This window comes from Passer domesticus, chromosome 12, assembly GCF_036417665.1.
Source record: "Passer domesticus isolate bPasDom1 chromosome 12, bPasDom1.hap1, whole genome shotgun sequence".
Lineage (NCBI taxonomy): Eukaryota > Metazoa > Chordata > Aves > Passeriformes > Passeridae > Passer > Passer domesticus.
Window position 1 is genome coordinate 6,348,930 of NC_087485.1, and position 17,113 is coordinate 6,366,042.

General features: G+C 46.8%; 2 protein-coding genes across 6 annotated transcripts in view; one reads left to right on the forward strand and one right to left on the reverse strand.

Moving 5' to 3' along the window:
* Window positions 1–2,641: 2,641 nt before the first annotated feature.
* On the reverse strand, window positions 2,642–15,858 carry PSME3IP1 (proteasome activator subunit 3 interacting protein 1). Of its 3 annotated transcripts, none has more exons than XM_064387178.1 (7): window positions 15,726–15,858; window positions 12,674–12,819; window positions 12,389–12,487; window positions 10,506–10,628; window positions 6,500–6,632; window positions 4,482–4,546; window positions 2,642–3,380 (listed from the first exon to the last, which is right to left on the reverse strand). In XM_064387178.1, exons 2-7 carry the CDS (start codon window positions 12,801–12,803, stop codon window positions 3,163–3,165), a joined length of 768 nt encoding a protein of 255 aa, XP_064243248.1. In that variant the 5' UTR covers window positions 12,804–12,819; window positions 15,726–15,858; the 3' UTR covers window positions 2,642–3,162. The 3 variants fall into 3 exon arrangements, with proteins under 3 accessions (XP_064243248.1, XP_064243249.1, XP_064243250.1); XM_064387179.1 differs by having other exon boundaries at window positions 6,500–6,628; window positions 10,502–10,628; XM_064387180.1 differs by lacking the exon at window positions 2,642–3,380 and adding an exon at window positions 4,273–4,367.
* Window positions 15,859–16,075: 217 nt separating this feature from the next.
* The window catches only part of RSPRY1 (ring finger and SPRY domain containing 1), a 35,966-nt gene continuing 34,928 nt past the window's right edge, over window positions 16,076–17,113 (forward strand). For 2 of the 3 annotated variants that reach the window (XM_064386391.1, XM_064386390.1), the window contains exon 1: window positions 16,076–16,193. The gene's annotated coding sequence lies outside the window, so the exon portion shown is untranslated. The remainder of the gene's footprint in view (window positions 16,194–17,113) is intronic. The other variant, XM_064386393.1, reaches the window with a different exon arrangement.

Sequence of the window (17,113 nt, forward strand, 5' to 3'; positions counted from 1 at the left end):
GAGTCTCCTAGATGGGAAGGTCTGGGAGTGGCTCACACTGTCAGCAGTGCTGGGTGTTTGGAGTCACCCTGACAGGGCCTGTCCTGGTCCCTCAGTTCTCTGCTGGCTGTGCCCAGGATCAGCCCCACTGTCAATAGCAGCATTCCAGAGGGAGATTTAGAGAAGGTGGATATCCTGGGGAGGGCAGCAGGCCCTTAATGCCTGCCTGAGCTGAGTCTGTGTGCTTGGGAAAACCCTGGCGACCCCACAACAAAGGGAGTTTCATGGTTCACTGCTGCTTCAACTGTAGAAAATTTTCGAAGTCTGAGTAACAAAAGCTCCCTACTGCCTGGGAGAAGATGGGCTGGGTAATGAAATCCTGCTCTCCAGCAGCTTCTTGGAGCTGCTCATCAGCAATGTGCTAATTGCTGCTTTATGCTGCTCCTAACTAGATTAAGGTCTTTTGAAGCTGAGTATGCTGTTGAATATCTGGCAGGGATCACCAGCCCTGCTCCAAACTCAAGCAGACTTGACTTGAGTCTCCTCCCCACTAATGGAAGCTGTAGAGGTGGGAGGTTGCTGTCCCTATATAAAGCCTGCAGCCCTTTCTGCACAGGCTGTGCTGCTGCCTGTGCTCTCTGCCAGCAACCTTGTGGCTGTCACTGCTGCCACCAGCACAGAGAGCCCCGGGCTGTCCCACAGTGAATGGGCTGCAAGCACAGCCCTGGGTGAGACCCCATCCCTCAGGAGAGGTGGGACTGCTCCAAGAAACATTTCTGCCTTGCAAAACCTCCTGGAAGGGAAAATAAACAACCAACACCACGCTTTTCCAAAGGGAGAAGCAGCCTTTGAAGGGTGGCTTGTTTAAAAATAATGCTGTATCCAGCTCAGCTTCCAGATTGAAGTCTGCGGCTTTGGAAATGATCTTTTTTTATTTATTTCCATGAGAGAACCTCACACGCAGCTGCAGGAGCTCATAAACTCTTCTGCTAGTAGAGTGTTTGTGGGGGTTTGTCGGGTTTTTTTAACACCTCGCTGAAACTTTAACAACTAGCACAGACAACGAGTGGTTTATTGAGCTGTCCCTGGGGAGGGGATGAAGCACACACTATGCAGTCATGGCTTTTTCTTAAAAATAACAAAAAACCAGATCTAAATCCACCAGTGAATGAGAGGTGCTGGAGCCAGCCACAGCCAGTTCGTCTCCAGCTTTGGCAGCCCAGGGCAAGGTTACTGCCACAGCTGCCCTTTTCAGATCTGATTTATCCCATGCACTCTGCACTTCCCTGCACTGGAGTATTTTAATGTCAGATGGCTTCTGATGTTCAAAGGTAAATGGGACCCACAGATGGAGTGAGGAGCTGGGACAGCTCTGCAGTTTGTTTACATGAGCCAGGCCCTGAGAACAGCAGAGCTGACTCAAAGGCATTCCCCAAGTGTCCTATTCCATCCTTCTAGGAACAGGAGAAAGGCAGAGGGCCCTCACATCTGCTTTTCCTGGATTATGTCTCCTCCTGGCCTTGCACAGCCCCATATACACACCAAAATACCAAAATACACACACCATCTCACCTGCAGCCCACCACTGCATTTGCCACAATTGGCTGGAAACTCCCACTATCAATTTCTGGCTAAATCAGGCATTTTGACTGCAGCTGTGCCAGATACCACTCAGGAAAATGGCCCCAGCATGCTGACATCTGACATTGATCTAGTTTAATGCCAGGGAAGAACACCAGCAGCTCTCATACCAACTCCTTGAGGCTCTTGCCCGTACAACTTTAATTAAAAAAAAAAACATGCTTTTTTTTGTGCACCACTTCCATTTCATTCCATAGCTCAGCAAGATGAAAGTCACCAAAAGCAAAGCATTAGGGAAGCTGCACAAAATCTGCTTATTTTCCATCTGAAAGTGCCATAATTACAGTAGCTAGAGAAGAGGCAGGAGCAACTCTGGAGCAAACACAGGAGGTGCCAGGCAGCCCAGAGCAGGGGAGGAATTGCAGTTTGTTTGTAAGGATCTGTCTGTGGAATAGAGCTGTGCAAACAGAAAGGGTATTTGGCTAAGGATGGCTTCATTGTGAGCACAACTCTCCGCATTTCCTTTGGAAAATTCAGCACTCAGGTCAAGGCATGAATCCACTACAGGCCTTGTTTTCTCTGCTTTTAGCCCAGCTGCTGCCTCACAAGTCCCTGAGTGCCCCTTGGTACACACTGACCAGCTGCTGTCTCACAAGGGCAGCACTTAGAGCAGGATTGCACAGACACTTCCACCCCTGAGCAGCTGAGCTGAGCTGTTCCAACCCTCCAAACTCCCACCACCACATTGAGATTAAGAGCATGGACCCTCAGCCCTGCTTCTGGAATTCTCCAACTCCCTTACAAAGGAGTTTGGCTTTGGATTCATGCCCTTCAGGACACTGCTGCTGAAAAGCTGCACAACTTGTCAAGCCCCAGTGCTGGAGCAGCCCTTGGGCAGAAAAGCCAGCTGCAGCTCCTGTGAACTCACTCAGACCAATTTTCCATCATCACCTCTGCTTTTGTGGGAAACAGACCTACACATCTCCTGGATGGTGGTTTGAGGGAATGGCTGGTTGAGTAGAGCAGAAATTGATTAATGGAATGAGAACAATTATGAATGGCACAGGCAGAGATAAAAAAATGCATTCAGAATGTCTTTAATCATGTAACACTAAAACTTCTTTACAGTGTCATGGCAATCTACACTTCACCATCTGCTCAAATTTGGTTCTGCCCCCATTTTTCAAATACAGAATAAAAATGACATTTTAAAACAGAACACATGGCTGCTTCTACAAGACTTCACTGCTTTAAGTGATTATTTTTTGCCTGTTAGTCTTGTATAAACTTCTTAAATCAACATAATTCTTTCCATAAGAATTGTAAAAGATAAAGCTCTCTCCTCCATACCCTCAGACCTTTGTGACATGGTTAGGTGTGCCTTCTGCTTTAGGATGGCAGCTTTTCTTCCAGGCTCAGTATGCACCCCAGAAATGGAAAGTTGGGGAGGGGGAGGAAATAATGAGTTACTTTAGGAGTATCTGAGTGTAATAAAGTTGAGAGGTTAGCTAGAAAGATTATATTTGGGGCAGAAGGATGCAACAAGCATCCACCAGGGCTTTGGAAGATATTCTGCACTACATTACACACGGAGGGATTTCGTTATGGACCATCAAAGAAACTGTTGCCACGAAAGACAGAAGAGACAATCTTCCCAGTGGAGTTGATGGTGCCCTCGCTGTCCGAGCTGGACTCGGAGTCGCTGCTCCCCGAGTAGGCTCCCAGGCCAGGCAGGATCCCAATGCACACGGCTGCTGAGGGACAGTGCACGGCAGAGCCTCCCACTGAGCTGCTCCCCAGGGGAACACAGGAGGGCTTCTCTGCAAAACAGAAACCCCAGTCACAAATGACACTGCGGGAAAGGGTTTTCAATCAGCCCGGGAAGCGGCACGTGTCACTCACCTGCTTTTCCCACACAAGCAGGGGATGATTTCAGGATTTAATTAAAGCAGAATGCTGTAATAAAAGCATTCTGACAGGAAGGACTTGCTACCTCAGGGGATTTTTTCTTCTCATCACTAGTTTAAGCCCAGCTGTATGCTGGCATTACAAATTTTTTTTTATTCTAAAGTTGTCAGTTTGATGCTTGTCAAGTACCAAATCCACTAAATAAGAATAAATGGCTCTGCTTTGAGTAATTGAGTATTTTTTTGCAATATAACAGCATAGTTGAGAAAAAGTTTTATTCTATCATTCTGCTAGTCAACATCTCCCATCTTCCATGGCTAATTAATTATTTCTGCTGTTCTGAAAGTTTACTGAACAGAAGGAGATTCAGGAAGCGCCCTGGGTGTCGTTACACAACTGCAGCTCACCCCATTTGTGTCAGAGTATCTTGACAGCAAGTCAATTGCAGCCCTGACAGCTAAAGCTGAAACACAACTTAATTTTTCTTCTAGTTTCCCACAATTTTCTGAAACAAATTGATTTCAGGATGGACTGAATCACTTCAGAGCATGAATCTGAAGTGGATGTATACAAATACATGCAATGCTGCTGTGGAGAGGAAGGGAATCATCTGCTCTCCATGACTCCTGCCCACAGAACAAGCATTAGGCTTGAAATGCACCTAAGGACAATTCCATTAGTTATCAGGTTAAACTCTTTCAGATTAATAAACCCTCAAAGGAAGGTGGACAGTCTCTATCTGTGGAGACTTAAGACAAACATCTGTCAGGGCTGGTTTGGGCAGGGGACATCCTGATAACCTGCAGAGGTTCCCTGAACCTATTTTCCATGAAGGCTGTCAGCACCCACACTTACCATTTCTACTGCTTTAAAAGGGAATGTGCCAACCAAAGTCCGTGCTGTCTTGCCCAGTGAAGGAACAGAAAAGCAAAGCCTCTGTGAGATTTAACCCCAACTCGGCTGCTGCTCAGTGACAGACACAGAGTTTCCCACACGCAGAAGTTGGGACATACCTGGATTCTTTTCCTCGTGGTCAGTGTCTAGTTTCAACCTCTTGACACTGTTACCACCATCTGAACTGTGGAAAAAGTAACAAGAGTGTCTTCATAGGCAACCACTTAATTACTGTGAAGTCATTGTTACACGTCTGTCTCAAATGCTACAGCAAATGCCAGCAGGGTCCCCTGATGACCATCACCACTTCCAACTGCCATGAACTGAGGCTCCTTGGGGACCATGCAGGATCCAAGGAAGTATCAACACCTACCCTACAAGTATCACTGGTTAACCTGGGAAAGGAACACACCTCCTAGAGTTCAAGTCAAACCCCTTGCACAGCAACCTGGAGCTGCCTGCTCAGCAGGATGTGCCCCACAGGAGACTGGGAATAACCACCTGAGCTTCAGACACCCACATGGCCACAGCCCTGCACATGTGCATGATTACCACACTTGCTGGTGCCAGCATCCATGGCTTTTCCCTTGCAGGGCTTCCTTCCCCTCCTTCAAGCACCTAGAGAGCCTGTTCTAAGACATCTAGAAATCTTGCACCCAGTTAGCTCAGACAGTCTCAGAGCAATGGACAGAGCTGCAGTGTCCACAAAGGTCCTTTCTGGGTCCAAAGTGGCACTGGGAGAAAGGAGCATGACTTGGACTCCTGACTCTCCAGAGCTCCTTAAACTACCCCCTGTCACTGCTGAGATTTCCACCCCTACTCCTGCATGTTCCCAATGCTAAAGCATCCACATAAACAAATGCTTCCCAGATTCAGCAGGATGAACTGATGAAGCATGAGCATTAGCATGCATTAACTCTTTTCTGTCCCTATGAGAACATGCAGGACAGATGAAAGGTTATGGTGTGCAGAGAGCTTTTAATAGGAATACATCCTTTACAGGAAATTACAAAGCTCAGGGAGCAGATGTTGAGCTCACACTACACTTGCTTTGGGCCACTTTGCAATAAAAGATAAGATGGCAAAAATAGAAGACTGCAAAGCAAGTCTGCAGTGGCACTGACATGTCAGTTAAGATGCTCTCTTTAAACAGATGCCATCTGCAGACTTTAGAAGTACCATTAAGCACATGCCAGCTCCTTTTCTGCATCCTACTGGCTTAAGTACTATTAGTTACAAGACAAAAACAACATTACTGTCTGCTTGTCATCAGCTCAGGGTTTTTCTTTTCTCTCTTCCCAAAACCCAAACTATCACCCAACCCCACAGACATTAGGTGGTGGAAGTGCTTACTTCAGTTTTCAGACATGCAATTAACTGCTGTACTGGGAGCTAAACATCACCCTACAAGATAAGCTTCTAAAATAATCTCACATTCCCTGAGATGATTGGAACACACTGCATTTTGAGATGTCAGTAATCATCTTAACTATTAAATGATTCATCTCTGGGAAATAAGTCTGGTCCCCCATGCCTGGTTTCTCCACAACCTGTAGTACATCAGCAGCTGTGTTTGCAGGCCAGGATCAAAGCAGCAAGCACATCACAAACCCAGCTGGGATGGAAAGGGTGTTGATGTATCAGTGTAAACCCCTGAGGGAAGTTTCTCTGATATCCTTAGAACCAAACTGGCACACAAAGCTCCTCTCTTGTAACCTTGTCTCCCCCATGCTGTCCCCAGCAGCAATTAAAACAATCCATTTTAAACACAGGTAAAATTAGCTGATAAATTAGGCAACCTGAATGAAATTGCATTTGTGAGGTGACACTGATATCTACAAACAGACGTAAAATAGATTCCCTCAAACCCCAAGCAGGATTGCCCAAGCCTGGCACTCTAAGATGAGGATCCTGCCCACTTGCTTTACACACACTTATCTATTTGATTTGCTTCATGTTTTTCCCCACAGTTTGTGAGAGCCTATAGAAACAAGACTGGTCTTTTCTTATACCTTCCCCCTTTTTTCTTTAGGGCTAAGGTTTACACCTCACTCTCTGGAGGCAGTTTTGGCCTGTCTCCCTTTACACTGCTAACTGGGTTCCGTTCCTCATGAATTTATAGAAGTGTGAAACTAACCTTCTGTGTTTCACAGCTCCTGCCAACAGCTTTGCCTGAGAAAATTTGTTCTTGTTTTCCACTGACTTCATGGGCAATTTCTTCTCAGTTTCCTTCTTTGGGTCCATACTGACTCCCACTTTAGTGAGAGTGCTGTGAATTAAGGGTTAAGGATCAGCTGGGAAGGAATGGGAGAACAGACATTTCCTCCCTGATATATTTAGCCAGCTCTGCTGACAGCAGTGACCGAAGTTCATTCACATATTCTATCAAAATAAACTTATTTGTGATGACATTGAGCTGGTAGCCTCAGCCAGAAGAGAAGATTCTTTCCCCCCTGGGGCTGGAGCTCTCTCTGGTAGCAGGACCAGCTCTCCCTGTGAGGATACCCAGGCAGCCTGGGAGCTGCTGCTCTGAAGCCAGAAAAGTGTAACACAAACCACCCAGCACCCATGAACATATCCACCATCCTGCCTTTTCCTAAAGGCCTTAGAACAGCAAAAAGGTCAGGCTGGACCAAAACAAACCAAAAAGGCAAAGCAGTACTTCCCCTTCTATGGGGATCAACACATTGGTCATTCAAATTTGCTCCACACTCTAATCCTTACCAGAAAAGCTAAGTAGCAATATATGCACTCACTTGCACTCCTCAAACCCTCTTTTTGCTGAGCCCAGCAGATTTCAGCCTAGCAAGACAGAACAGCTCCATTTTTTGGGTTTGGTCTTTAGCACTGCACCTTTGCAGCTCATCTCTCTGTAAGGACCACAAGGATTCTACTGCTGGCCTGAGCACCAATCCCAAGGGGAAGGAGACATTGATTAAGGGGAACTGTGGTCCAAGATTCACCCAAAAAAGACTAACTGCTCAGAAAAGATAAGTAGATTAAAACAGTGTTAGCAAGGTGGAATGCAGCTGAAACCTCTAAAGAAGAGGGGAAGGTTAAGCAGGTTCTCAGATGGGATAAGAAGGAGCAGGTTCTGTTTATTAGGGCACACTCTGCACACACTGAACACATCTCCTTGTGTGATGAAATCTGTCAAGGACCCTGTTTATAGACAAGGTGCCAGGAAAGTCACCAAAAAATTCTGCAAAAATTTTAACTGCACAGGCAAAGGCAAATTAACTTAGTTTAAAAGCATGCTTATAAACTCAAATCTAGTGCTCTAATAGTTTCTCCTCTCTACAGTTCCACAAGCTGGAGTTTCACAGGTGCCCCAGTCACTGCAGACATATATAGTGAATTTTACACTGATGGCACATATATTTGAAGCCATAGCTTTTTTCCCCCACTGAACACCTGAAAATCAAGAACTTACAGACTCTGCTTTGAAGTGACACTCAGTCTCCAATCACTTTACAGACAGGAATGTTCAGATGCCATTTATTATTTGATTTTCCTAAGGAAACAGCAGGAACCCAGACTGTTCCTTACACCAACTAAAAGTCCTTTCAGCCCAAACCACTGCTCAATTTTATCTATTTTTGAGATGGCACAGGAGTGCCATCCTGTGGCTGTCTGAAGTCATCTGAGAGCTCCTCGTGCTGAACATGATTTGATGCTGCCACACAATTCTTCCACACACTGCAGTGTTCAACTGCCACATTTAGGTCCATTACCTTGTTATATTATTCTAAGCCTGACTGAGGAACTCAAAGGCTTTTCTTTTAAAAGATACCAAATTACAAGCTTTTAGCTTCCATCCAGGATGGCATTCTCCTAAAACTCCTCAACTAGAAAGGCACAGCACATTTTTAGTAGGTATTTCATACATCCTGCTGTCATTAGCAAATGTAATGCTACAGCCAGCCAAGAAGTGTTCCCTCTCAGGAAGACAACATTAGAAACAAACCTCTCAATCTTAAATATCAACTGCACTAAACAAGCTGTCCTTCAGTAAAGCCAGCTTCTTGGAGGGGGGACTGATCCTACATTTAGATAGCAGTAAAGACAAGCTGATCTTGCTCTCAAATACTTCTTGAAATGGCTTAAAAATATTTGTAAATCATTATCTGAACAGGGGGGTCTGGATAGGTAAGGAACAAACCAACCTAGTTGTTCATGCAGGAGAAAGAAAAATTCTTATTCATCCATGCATATGAATTCCTTATGCTCAAGAGTACATTGAAATATTCCAAGGCATATTTATCCTGAGGATGTATAATTTTGTGATTGTTCAACCTGAAAATTTAAGGAAAAAAAAATTTCTGTACTTGAACATTGACACAGTTTTTACCATGAAATTAATACCTCTGGGCAGCTTAAATTAAATGCTATAGCAGGAAAAAGAGCAAATAATGAAATCCACTGGGTTGACATTCCTCTTATTAATTTGGAAGAGCACTTAAACAGTACCTATAGATGCAGCACAGTGGTTTTTTGTCACTGCAGTGATAAACCATTAGTAACAACCTGCAGCAGCAAAAACCATCTGCATTTTGCATTTCAGAACACCACCAAAAATTTCAAACACAAGTCAATTTGCTCTGAGGTTGCTTGAAATATTATTATGGTTAAATAAAAAGAATTTTAAGGAGGAAATTAAATGGGCAACACTTTTGATTTTCTCATGAGATGAGGCGAATATAAAATATTCTCCCTTTCTCCACTCCATCAGCAGTAAGTTTAATTTTTACAATAAGACTTCAGATTGAGAGCCACCAATACTAGTAAGAGTGCAAAGACTGAGGTGAGCTGCTTTGCACATCCTGATCAGGCTGTTCAGGGATCTGTGTGTTGTGTGGCTAATTCAAGGCAACTTCAGATTCCCTCAGGGCTGGTATGGCTCACCCAGATGTACATGACACAACAAGAGCTGTCAGCTGCTCCCACAGCACAATCCCACACTGCACAACCCTGGATCAGCCAGCCCCACCAGCAGCCATCACCAAAACTAAATACACCCATGAATATCCCATGGATAGATCCAGCAAATCAAGAAAATACTCCAAATCCATCAGCTAACTGCAGCCTATTTATGAAGTTAAAAAAATGCATCAGGATTGCTTTTTCATAAACACACTCCTGAGCTAATTGAGATGTTCTTCACAGGACACATGCTCCAAATTGTAAATCACTGGCTAACACAAGGTAAGACCAATCCCTGTAGTACCAGCACTATTCAGTTTTATTTGCTGACTGGTTTTGGTCACCTCCTTGTGTCCACAAACTCCTTCATCTGTACTAAAGCTTCCCTGAGCACTTGTGTTTTGTTCACCTAGAACTCAAAAGCAATCTAGACAAGGAAACCATCAGATTCTGCATAGGTTCAGTAAACCTCCAAAAAGCAACACTTTCCTTAGCACAGAAATTCTGAAAACATTCCAACCTCCCTTGATTGGCACTAATTAGAGAGGAAAAACATCCTATATGATTTTCTAGCATATCTACAAGAAAATTAGGCAACTTTAACAGCAAAGCCAAGCTGTCCTGCTGTTAGTCCTGCCTACAAGTGTGTACTACCCAAAGGAGCCAAGACTCCATGGGCACTGACTTCCCAGAAGAAAGTCAGCACATCTGCACAGATTTATTTAATTCCTCATACTGAAGGTATCAGCAAGGGAGAAAGTATCTAATACTCCAAGAAGAATAACAGAGAGAGCAATCCACACATTATTTCAAACAGGTATGTTAAAATCAGGCAATATACAGTTTTAAAAGAGTGTGTAATTTTCCATAAGACAAAAGATTAGAAATAATACACTGGTTTTTCTTTATGTTCTCTAAGTTATGGTATTTCATGACCTCAGTAACAGAGTAAAACCAAACCCCAGAAAAGCACAACCAAACCCCAAAACAACGCAGAGGGGAGAAGGAAAGGAAAAGTATCAGAGGTGGGAGTTGAGGGGGGAATATCAAACATTGCAGGGGTCTATCAAAGCTACAATGAAACCACTAAACTTTGAAAGTGTATCACTACACACATTCTGCAAAGCACCTTTACAAAAAGAATATCAAGTGACAGAACAAACTACAGCCCACTCTTACCCTCCTCTAGGTAACCACCAGCCATTTTAGTGCAAAGGATATTCTGTATTCATTTAGTTCTTTCAGCTCTTCTTCCCTCCGTTGCTTTTCTAGTAGCTCTTGCTGCCGAGAAACCTCATCAAGGAAATGTGTCTCATCTTCATCTAAGCCTCTTACCATATTTTCTGAATAAAGAAAGAAGAAATTTGTTGGTTTCAGACACCAAGGCTAAGTCTGTCTCCTCTGAATGCTTCTTAAACCAACCAATAACTAAAAAAAACACACTACTTCTTCCCTCAAAAGAGAAAAAACCTTTTCTTACAGCAATCAATTCCTACCTAATTAAACACCTGTTCAAAAATTTTTGAAGAAAGTAGAAGCAAGACAACTCCTAATTTCCAAATAAAACCAAATTCTTTCTAAACATGCTACCCTACTTTAAGGAAAGTACATACTACTGCAGCAGGAAAGTCTTTTACCTCCTGTTCTGCAAATGTTCAGTGCCTCTTGAGGAAATTATTTAATTAGAATGACAATAAAGATTATGTTTCAGGAAGACCAAATCTTGCTGTTTGTAGTCATCATCAGAAATCTTAGCCCAAACATCACCTTTAGCCCTCATTAAAGTTTAATTCCATATTTTAGGCTTTTACATGTATTAAAAATACACCATATTTTTAATCTTCAACCCACATAGACAAGCCCTAGTCACTTTGAGGGCAAACTAGGAAATCCATTTACACTGATAACTGGCAACCTTGTGTCTGACAGAAAAGCTCTGGAAATCAATGATTATTTGAGGTTACTTCATAAAAGCCAATCCCTGCTCCTTCCAGCTCATGCAGAGCTCATTCATAAATCTTTAAACAGTAACTTGTAGCACTCACTACTACTACTGAGGACCCCTTCAGAGAGCAAAAGTAGTGAAACTCAGGACATTTTTTGAAGCAAGTGACATGAATTAATCTAATTTTCTGCCTGACTCATTTGAAAACTAAGAGGAGCAGCCACTGAGGTCCTTTGAGCTGAGGTTTTATTGAGGCTCCCTCCCAGGCACTCTGCAGCAGGTTTTGTTCTCCAGGTTAGCTGCTATCTGATCTTCTGCTGTGGTTGCATTAAAAGCAGAGGTGGGTTTACTTCTCAGGGCTACTTCCCTTTCCAGTACCTGGATTACCAAAGCAAAGGAGTTGCAGATCTAATACAACTGGCCAAGAAAAACTATTCATTCAGACAGTGATCAGAAGCCCTTCCTATTCAGGCTGACAGCAGCCAATTTTTGGGTGGCTCCTTCAGGAGGAATTGCTTAGTCATGTTACCAGAAATGATCAAAAGTTTCTACTGAAGTTTACTGGAAACTCTCTAGGTGGAAAGAATCCTGTAGGTCCTGCTGGAGACTTTAATGCTTTAATGCTGCTATCTGTACTTGCCACTTTTCAAAGGGCTTTTCTATAAAACCAGAAATCCAAACATTTCATTAGAAGAGCCAAACATCTACTTCTAAAGACTCAGAACATGTAAATTTACTTCTTCCAAATCATAATCTTATTTCTCAAATCACTTTTAGTCAAGTAATTATGGCTTGGAAATGTAATAGGTGCTCTAACATGATTCAAGAGTCACAAAATCACAATACTTTTCCACTTCTTTGTGGATTGCTATCAAGTTTGTTTGGGAGTTTTTTTGGGTTTTTTATTTTATATACAATATAAGCTCGGTATTCAACACTTTGCAGCTTGATAACTGCAAACACCTTTTGAGTTTTGCATGTGTGCAGTGCTGCCTCAGTGTCCAGAACATATTCCTTTAAAAATCCAGGATTTCAGTAACACTCTCCTGAAGCCTCTGTTTCCCTCTCAGAGAAGGAGACACAACACACAGATATGTCCTTTACTCAGAAGTTGTGCACAGCTGTTGCATACAACACAGGCAGTTTGCTGCTGCTTACTGAATTTAAATTGCTCCTCAAACTCCTGCTGCTTCTTTTCTCTCTGCTCCTGGAGCCTTTCATACAACGACCGTGGGTCATATGCCTCCTCTGGGCATTCTGAAAAGAACAAATCAGCAAGGGAGACCATGTTAGGAACACTAAACCACCAACAGCTCTCAGTTCCTTCATGTACAAACCATTTCAATTATAGAATATAAAAAGCCATTACTTTTAATTTCTATTTTCTACAAGAGTGAAAAATTCCCAGCTCTTTTTGCTGCAATTACTGAATTCAGCCCATACCTTTTGGGTCCTCAGGTTTCCTGACCTTCTCCCATTCCTCTTGCCTTCTCTTCCGTCGCTCCTCTAGCTCTGCTTCAGACACGAACCTCTTGTTAATCACCAGGTCAGCAGTGCCATCTCCCCCTTCCATTGTGGAATGGTGTCTCCTAAAAACACAACCAGGAGTCTGATTATGCTTTTCAATGAGTGATTATTAAATATCCAGAGAAACAGACCTGCTGCCCTTACAGCAACTTCAGTTCTCTAAAGAACACTGCATGGTGAGCACTGACTGAGACACAAACTCGCTGCATAACTGCCAGGACTAACAAGCATCATCTATTTACTCCTTCTTCACTCTTTTTTCATAATTATGTCTTTCCTGCTAGTTGTCTGCCTCAGGCTGTTTTTCTGAAAGTCATGTTCTAATGTATTTACTTTGCTTAAATAAATATTTAAAGAAAATAAAATTAAACACCATCACCTACACTCTCATCCTTTTATTTCTGTTCCTCCACATATGTTCTGAAGAGAAATAAAATGATGGCAAAACATCAAATCCCAAGTTCTTTTTGCCCAACCTATGAACATTTGAGAAAGCTTGCCTGTTCTCAGTTGTTGAGTGCATGTATTTAGAAGTGATTAACAGTGAGATTTCAGAAATTAGCAACTCTTCTGGTTTTGGCTGGGACAGAGCTAAACTTCTCAGCAGCTGGTACAGCTCAGTGGTTTGGGCTTGGTGTGACAGCAACACTGATAACACCCTTGCAGTTTTAGCCTAAGTCAAGGACTCAGTGTCTCACACTGCACAAGAAACCAGGAGGGAGCATGGCCAGGACAGCTGTCCTGAGCTGAACAAAGGCACATTCCACACAACCATGACACACAACACTGGGCCCAGGATATAAACTGGCTGGGAGGTCAACAGCTGAGTGAGAGGGGGCTAAACCAGAGCTGGGGTTAGAAATGAGCAGCACTTCCCCTGGAGAGGGCTCAGCCCCTCCCCACACAGTGCAGCCACCCTCTGCTTCAAGCTTTCAGTACCAGCTGCAGGGGGGAGATGCCCCAAGCAGTCAGCCCAACAAGGAAACTCGTGGTCCTGACACCTGTGAGCCCAGGATGAAACAAACTGCTTCTGTAAGCCCTAGGTGTTATTCCAGAGTTATTCTGCCAGCTCCGTGCTACACCATGAAGCCCTAATGCCTGTTTTTGTTTCAAACTTTACACAGAAATACAACATAAGCACAACACACAGAGCTGTTCATTTAAAGACACACAAACATAACTTTTTTCTACTTCACTATCTCCCTGGTTTAACTGCAGCAGGTTAAGGAGTGCAGACTGGCCACAGTTCTGCCAAGTGCTGCTCATTGGGATCTCACCCTGCCTGCATTCCAGCACAGAAGAGACCCCAGGACAGTCACTCTGTCAGGGAGGAAGGGATGCAGTCACCCAAATAAGGGAAGAAACCTGTTTATCACCCTGCCTTCATACCACAAGGAATCAGTCCTGCAGGAAGTCCTGAAATCCTTATAAAAACTGATATTTTGCAGGGTATTCCTTGTAACAAAAATGAAAAAATTGAAGTCTCAGGAGAAATCCAAGTTAGAGCACTGGACAAATATTTGTTACAGAAGGATGCATTTTTATACTAAAAGAAGTTAAGACAAAAGAATTCTCTTAAGAGCTGGGGACAGGAAGGACAGATTCAGGGCTGGTGATTTTATCTTCTTTAAACTTTTCTTTCTTTTTTTAATATCTAACAAAAAATCCACCCTAAGGCCACTTCCCAGAGAGCATGGAACACTTGCTCTTTGAGTGTAATTTCTAAAGGTGGCTCAAGCTGGAAACCTACAGAGAAGATAAAAATTGAATCTCACTGCTGAATGCAGGTCCTGATCACAAGGCCAGCTTTCCTATCCAAGTGCTGCACAAACAACATAATTTCTTTCTCCACTTGTGTCATCTCAACCTATATATTTAGAGAGGAAACAAAAGGTTCCAATACAATGGTGACAGAAAGTAATAAAAGCAAACTGAGAGAGGGATTCTGCAAGAACACAGTATCCTCTGGGGACTACAGCCTTCAGCAGCAAACCACCTGGGTCAGTCAGACCACTCAGACAATATATTTTAATATACATAAATTGATACATCAATTAAACCATGATTAAGGTTTAATTATGGCCTGAGATGCAGTAATGCTTCCAACACCAGCCTGAAAACTGGTGTCTGACCCTGACAACCCCATCCTGGGGAAAAGAGATGAGGGGGGAAACCCCATCAAGCAGCATCAGATTGAAGTTCACTTGCACTTATAAAGTTTGATAATTCTGCTGTATTCTTTGCCCTCTCCCATCTGAAGCTAACACTCACAAACCAGAAGCAACAAAAAACACACACTTGGCAACTTTTCCCTGTTTATCTGAGTTTTTGCCTGGTGCAGGCGAAATTGCAGGGCTAAGCTGTCACTGCAAATGACAGAAGTTTGTCACAGCGGCAAACCACACGTTTTTAGAACAGCAGATGGTAACACCCCCGGGATCACAAACCCTCCCAAACTTCACAACCCTTGCCACCACTTCGGCTGGAACAGAGGCAGAGCAGCTGCCCTGGGTGTCCGAGTGCAGCTCCCGACAGATCCCACCCTCTTTAAACAGCAAACGCTACTTACCGGCCCGCTCCATCACCCCCGCCGGGCCGGCCGGGCAGCGCTCCCGGGGCCGGAGGGGATCGATCGGCCCCGCCGGCCCCAACCCGCCCCGGGCCCGCTCCCCGGGCACCGCCGGGGCTCGGTGCGGGGAACCCTCCCGGGGTGCGGGGCTCGAGCTGCCCGAGCCCGCTCCGCTCCCTCCCTGCAGCCCCGGGAGCGGCCCCCGGCCCGCCGCGCTCGCGGGGCCCAGGCCCGGCCCTCCCCACCGCTGCACGCCAAGGGCCCGGCGGACCAGCCACGGCCGCCACGCACGCCCCCGGGCGCCTCCTCCGGCCCGGGCGCCTCCTCCGGCCCGGGCGCCTCCTCCGGCCCGGGCGCCTCCTCCGGCCCCGCCGCCCCGCGCCCGCCGCCGGCACGTACCGCGGCCCTCAGAGCGAGCGGCACCGCCGGGCCCGCAGCGCCGCCATTGACCCCGCTCCCCTCCGCGGCCGCCCCGCCCCTTCCGCCCGCCCGGCCAACCGAGCGAGCGCTCCTCCGGCGGCCCCGCCCCCGCGGCAGCCAATCCCCGCCGCTCTCACGGCGGGCAGCGCGGCGCGCGGAGCGCGCGGGGGTTGGCCGGAGGGAGGACGTCACGGCAGCCCCGCGCCGCGATTGGGCGAAGCTCGGCGGCGGGGGCGGGGCCGAGGGCGGTGCGGGTCGCCCGGGAGACGGCGGGGGGCGCGGCCGCGGGCGGGGCGGGGCCGGGCGGGGCGGGGCCGAGAGTCGCCTCCATCTTTCGGCACAAAGGAGCGGCGGCAGCGCCGGGCCGGGGCCGGGCAGCGGCGGAGGGCGCGGGCTCCGCGGCGCCCCGGCTGCGCTCCCGGCGGGGCTGTGCGGAGCTGAGCTGAGGTGAGGCGGACGCGGACGCGGCCCGGCCGGCGGTGTGCCGCGGGGCTGGGGCGGAGCGGGGCGCGCATCGGGCTGAGGGAAGGGACAGCGCGGGGCTGGGCGCTGGCGGCCCCGTTACCGGCCGTGCGTTGAGGAGTGACGGCGCCGTGCTCAGCCCTCCCTGCCCTCCGGGGCCGCGCGTCGCGGCTGGGGCGGGGGCCGGGCCAGCGCAGCCCCGGGCCCGCGGTGCCGCTGCCCCTCAGGGATCCCGGGGGGCACGGCGAGCCGCGCTTGAGGCGGTGGCCGAGGCGCAGCCCCCGGGCTGGCTGCGGGGCTGGGAGCTGGCTGCGGGAGCGGCTCGGGGCCCGCAGGGGCTGGGGCTCCCTAACGGCGCCTGCCGGGAGCGGGGAGAGCTCCCGGCGCTCGTGTGACTTGCAGAACGTGGGCTTGGCGTGCGAGGGGCCGGGTGACATCGGGAGTCACGGAGTCGCTGTGCTGCCCGGGGACGGTGTCGGCACAGCGGGGCGAGGAGTCCAATTTAATTTATGGCTCTCAGTGGGAAAGTGTTTCTCCTCAGCAAGTTTTCTGTCTTCACCGAGGAGATGCGGAGCGGGCCACCCAAAGCTCTGGTTTACCTGGGTCTTTTGTTTTGCGCTCCTGGGTGGTAGATTTGGCAGCGGCGCCTTTGCCACGGGTGCGGCAGCACCGCGGCTCTGCTCTGCCACCTCGGTGCTTATACAGCTGGGTTTTTCACTGCTTGTATTGTGCCCATAGCGAGCGTGAGTTTCTCTTTTGAGCCCTTTGATTCTGTCTCGCAGGCCTTCGTTGACCCCCTCTTTTTAGGAACTGCTTGTTTTCTATGTGTTCTGCTGTGCAGCATTAGGTGCACTCTCTGTTCTAGGAACAATCTCAGCGTGGGTCCCAGGAATGACTGTAGTCAC